Source organism: Triticum urartu, chromosome 5 (assembly GCF_003073215.2).
Source record: "Triticum urartu cultivar G1812 chromosome 5, Tu2.1, whole genome shotgun sequence".
NCBI lineage: Eukaryota > Viridiplantae > Streptophyta > Magnoliopsida > Poales > Poaceae > Triticum > Triticum urartu.
This window is the reverse complement of record NC_053026.1, coordinates 649,005,045-649,010,730: the sequence shown is the minus strand read 5'-3', so window position 1 is coordinate 649,010,730 and position 5,686 is coordinate 649,005,045. Positions and strand designations below refer to the sequence as shown.

The following is a 5,686-nucleotide window of genomic DNA, read 5'->3' as shown; positions in this document are numbered from 1 at the left end:
GAATGACGGAGACTATGATTCCCCCATAAGTCGGGATGAGACTCCGGACGAAAAATAAATAAAAGAGGCCAAAGAAGCCCAAATAAAAAGAGGCCATAAAAAAGAGAAAAGTCCCAAATAAAAAAATATAAAAAAAATGAGAGAAAAAGAGAGAAGGGACAATGTTACTATCCTCTTACCACACTTGTGCTTCAAAGTAGCACCATGATGTTCATAGTAGACAGTCTCTCATATTATCACTTTCATATACTTGTGGGAATTTTACATTATAGAACTTGGCTTGTATATTCGAATGATGGGCTTCCTCAAATTGCCCTAGGTCTTCATGAGCAAGAAAGTTGGATGCACACCCACTTAGTTTCTTTTTGAGCTTCATATACTTATAGCTCTAGTGCATCCGTTGCATGGCAATCCCTACTCACTCACATTGATATCTATTGATGGGCATCTCCATAGCCCGTTGATACGCCTAGTTGATGTGAGACTATCTTCCCCTCCTTTTTGTCTTCTCTACAACCACCATTCTATTCCACCTATAGTTCTATATCCATGGCTCACGCTCATGTATTGCGTGAAGATTGAAAAAGTTAGAATATGAAACAATTGCTTGGCTTGTCATCGGGGTTGTGCATGATTTAAATACTTTGTGTGGTGAAGATAGAGCATAGCCAGACTATATGATTTTGTAGGGATAATTTTCCTTGGCCATGTTATTTTGAGAAGACATAATTGCTTTGTTAGTATGCTTGAAGTATTATTATTTTTATGTCAATATAAACTTTTGTCTTGAATCTTTTGAATCTGAATATTCATATCACAATTAAGAAGGTTTGCATTGGAATTATGCCAAGTAGCACTCCACATCAAAAATTCTCTTTTTATCATTTACCTACTCGAGGACGAGCAGGAAATAAGCTTGGGGATGCCTGATACGTCTCCGACGTATCTATAATTTTTGATTGCTCCATGCTATATTATCTACTGTTTTGGACTATATTGGGCTTTATTTTCCACTTATATATTATTTTTGGGACTAACCTATTAACCGGAGGCCCAGCCCAGAATTGCTGTTTTTTTTGCCTATTTCAGTGTTTCGAAGAAACGGAATATCAAACGGAGTCCAAACGGAATAGAACCATCGGGAACGTGATTTTCTCACCGAACGTGATCTAGGAGACATGGACCCTGCTCCAAGGAACAAAAGAGGCGGTCACGAGGGTGGGGGGCGCCCCCCCCCTAGGGCGCGCCCCTGTCTCGTGGGCCCCTCGGTGCTCCTCCGGCGTACTCCTTCCTCCTATATATACCTACGTACCCCCAAACGATCAGAAGAGGAGCTAAAAACCTAATTCCACCACCGCAACTTTCTGTATCCAGGAGATCCCATCTTAGGGCCTGTTCCGGAGCTCCGCCGGAAGAGGGTCGTCATCACGGAGGGCTTCTACATCATCATAGCCTCTCCGATGAAGTGTGAGTAGTTTACCTCAGACCTTCGGGTCCATAGTTAGTAGCTAGATGGCTTCTTCTCTCTCTTTGAATCTCAATACAAAGTTCCCCCCCTCTCTTGTGGAGATCTATTCGATGTAATCTTCTTTTTGCGGTGTGTTTGTTGAGACCGATGAATTATGGGTTTATGATCAAGTCTATCTATGAATAATATTTGAATCTTCACTGAATTCTTTTATGTATGATTGGTTATCTTTGCAAGTCTCTTCGAATTATCCGTTTGATTTGGCCAACTAGATTGGTAGTTCTTGCCATGGGAGAAGTGCTTAGCTTTGGGTCCGATCTTGCGGTGTCCTTTCCTGGTGACAGAAGGGGCAGCAAGGCACGTATTGCATCGTTGCCATCGAGGATAACAAGATGGGGTTTATTTCATATTGCATGAATTTATCTCTCTACATCATGTCATCTTGCTTAAGGCGTTACTCTGTTTTTAACTTAATACTCTAGATGCATGCTGGATAGCGGTCGATGAGTGGAGTAATAGTAGTAGATGCAGAATCGTTTCGGTCTACTTGTCACGGACGTGATGCCTATATACATGATCATGCCTAGATATTCTCATAACTATGCTCAATTCTGTCAATTGCTCAACAGTAATTTGTTCACCCACCGTAGAATACTTATGCTCTTGAGAGAAGCCACTAGTGAAACCTATGGTCCCCGGGTCTATTCTCATCATATCAATCTCCACCACTTTAATCTTGCTTTGCTTTTTTACTTTGCTTTTATTTTTTACTTTGCATCTTTATACCAAAAAAACCAAAAATATTATATCTATCAGATCTCACTCTCGTAAGTGACAGTGAAGGGATTGACAACCCCTAATCGCGTTGGTTGCGAGTAGCTATCGTTTTGTGCAGGTACGAGGGACTTGAGCGTGGCCTCCTACTGGATTGATACCTTGGTTCTCAAAAACTGAGGCAAATACTTATGCTACTCTGCTGCATCATCCCTTCCTCTTCGGGGAAAACCAACGCAAGCTCAAGACGTAGAACTTCCCCCAACAACGGGCCGGGCATCATCAATTTATATTACATGAGTTTGGCTATGTACAGAAGCACCTACGCTCCAATCCATGTGTATTTTCCTAGTACATGTGAGCACCAAAGTGACATGGATTTTCCCAGACAATTGTTGAGCATGGCCACAGAATGGACCTATGAAAATACTAGGGTTCTCACTGAGTTGTTTGTGGAGCAAGTGAAGGCTGCAAATAGGCCAAACAATTATTTGATGCCAAATGCATTTGAGGAGGTGTGAAGGAAATTCAAGATGTGAATCAGGCTCGAATACAAATATGTCTGATTTAAAATCAAATGGGACAAGCTAAAAGGTGATCACAACATATTCCCGAAACTCAAGTTGCGGGATACCGAATGGGGATGTGACTTTGAGGAAAACCACCATGCGGAGAGGTGCACCCCCTACTAATCCTATGGAGAAGTTAGGAAAGACCCGCTCCTCCAAGCGGATGCAATTGCATAGAGAGGGCCTTTGGTGTTTTGAAAATGAAATGGAAAATACTACTCAAGATTGATTGAAACACAAAAAATGATTGTTGCGGCAATTATGACGCTGCATAACTACATTCTCCTTCATGACAAGGATGACTTCAACTAGTTTCAGTGTGTTACGGATCTGAATTATGTTCCACCAATGCCGGAAAGATACTAGAAGTAAGGTATATTCATCAAATTTGCCGAGAGCCAGCGCTTTGGCTCTCGGCTTAGCTGAAATAAGTCAGCGTAGACAGTTTTTCCAGTATTGTAAGTGCTCCCATGATACCAGCTTGAAAATTACAATTTTAGATGTGTAATTTTTTTGTGAATGTTCAGAACATGTGTCTACAACCCCTAAAAATTCAGATCAAAATACGAAATATACAAAGAGAAACAAAAAAGACAAGTCGAGATGTGAATAGTACCATGCCCAAAAACTGTCAAGAGCCCAAATTTTATAAATGGTAGACTAAAACGAAGTGACCATGCCCCCATTAATTGTGCATGATTAGCAGAGGCCATAGAGTAACGTCCATGGGTAATTTGGAATGAGTGCAACTTGAGAGTCTTCAACAACATCTGGAGAGTCATTGACAAGATCCGAGATGAAACGTGCAAGTGGGTGTTAGCCGGGGCTCAACACTTGAGTGATATTATGTCGGGAGAGTAGGCATTTGTTTCGCCTCCGGGTTAGCGACTTTGTTAAGCTCATTCTTAATTAATGAATGTGTCAAATCTTTTGCCCTTCCAAAAAAAAGTGCAGGCTTGATTTTATGGAGCTGAACTTGGGATGTATACCACCAAACTAAAGGTTGATAAATGAATTCAATGCACACGAGTTAATGAGCAGGTGCCACAGTGTTTAAAGCCACACATCGTACAAGGAATCAAAGATGTGCCTTCTTGTGCTCAATCCCGATGGAACCAACAGTACAGCAAAGCAATCACTATTTTCTAGAGCATCTCATGTTTTCTGCTGCAATGCGGCTTATTTGTGAGTGACTCATCGTAATTTCGGGCGTATTTTGGACGGTTGCCAATTCCTGTACGTGGTTTTCGTTGAAAAGATTGCAGCAAGTGACAGAGAGGGGAAACAGAGGAGAAGGTAGGAAAACTCATTTTATTCCAGCACCGATCATCACCCAACATTTTATTCCAGAATCATGCGTGAGTGCATGGACGCAGCATGCACTCTCTCAGGTCTCAGCTAGGCTAAGCTATAGTCTCTCATCATCTCTCATGGAGGGAGGTAGCCTACCTATAGCTGAGCCATACGCGCTAGGCGAGCTGGCGCCTAGCCTAGCAGTGCGGGACGGCGAGGCCGCAGGAGACGAGGGTCTCGCGCGCGTGGGGGCTCTTGATGTAGGCGCCGAGGGAGGGGTCCTTGGCGTACTGGCAGAAGCACGCCTGCTGCGCACGCAGGTTGCCACAGCACGCGTCGCTCGGCTTCGCGCCGGTGGTGATCGCGGGCATGCACACCGTCAGCTGCCCCACCTCGCACGCCGCGAGCGCCCCGCCGGGCGCCGCCACCAGCAGCGTCAGCATCATGGCCGCCAGCAGGACCTCCTTCCTCATCGCCATGGCCGTCGTCGTACGTTGGTCTGCTCCTCGCTCACTCTCGCAGTGGCAGGTGTTGAGTGTGATGGAGTGCTACAATGGTGGTTTGGACTCCCGGTGTATTTATAGACGGCCACGCACCGTCCGATACGTCGCCAAGTATTTGGAGTGCTGGCAACCTAGCTAGCTAATTAACAATCCACCTGTCGCGAGCCGGCTAGTTACTGAACTGCAGTACGTAGTTCGCCATGACTAGGGTCAGCAAAGAGGTTGATGCATGCATGGCTACACTTATGTAGTATGGACGTACCTAGTGCATTCAAATCCAGTCGGTAGGTCAGCCAAGTAGTTCGTCCATGTTGGCTGCCCGCTCGGTGCTGCCAAGGATTTGAAAATTGGACGAAAAAATGGCGAATGTGAAAAAGGTTTACGAAATTGACAAAATATATGAATTTAAAAATTATTTATGACTTTGATTTTTTTTTTGAAAATTGAACAAAAAAGTTCAGGAAGCTTAAAATGGAAAAAAGTGGAAAAGCATAAACTAAAAAGATAAAGATAAAGGAAAAACAAACAGAAATAAAAACAAAAAAAGTTGGAAATTTCACATTATCAGGCAAGGAAATCGAGAAGTTAATGTTTAGAAAGCAGAAATAAAGGATAATGGTTTAGCCAATTTGGGCATAGAGAGTTGAGTGGTAGAGTTATACAAAAATACAGTGCCAACTTGCGACTTGAGCATAGCCTTGCGAGGTTGTAAGAACAATATTTTCTATATTTCAAAAAAAATGAAAAAGAAAAAATGGGAAGAAAAAACCCGACGGAAACAGAAAAAATAACTGATGAAAACAGAGCCAAAGAAAATCCAGCCCAAAAGACCCGAAAGGAACCTTCTACAAGTTTGCCAATACAATTCATTTCTTTTCAGTTTTTGATAATATGGATAATTCATATCTTCTAATCCAAAATTATAGTTTAAATAATTATATATATTTGAATTCCTGACAATATGATCATTAGAACAAAACCAATCAAGGATACATTTCAATCATCTTTAAATTTCATTGTTTCAATCACATTTATATTATTTGAAACATGTTTTTTTTCTAAAATTGGTTAAATCAAAT

At 42.1% G+C, this 5,686-nt stretch overlaps 1 protein-coding gene across 1 annotated transcript; it reads right to left on the bottom strand.

The window, feature by feature from the left end:
* Positions 1–4,105: 4,105 nt before the first annotated feature.
* On the bottom strand, positions 4,106–4,667 carry LOC125506468 (non-specific lipid-transfer protein 2P-like). Its single transcript, XM_048671276.1, has one exon. It carries the CDS (start codon positions 4,581–4,583, stop codon positions 4,302–4,304), a length of 282 nt encoding a protein of 93 aa, XP_048527233.1. The 5' UTR covers positions 4,584–4,667; the 3' UTR covers positions 4,106–4,301.
* Positions 4,668–5,686: the final 1,019 nt, after the last annotated feature.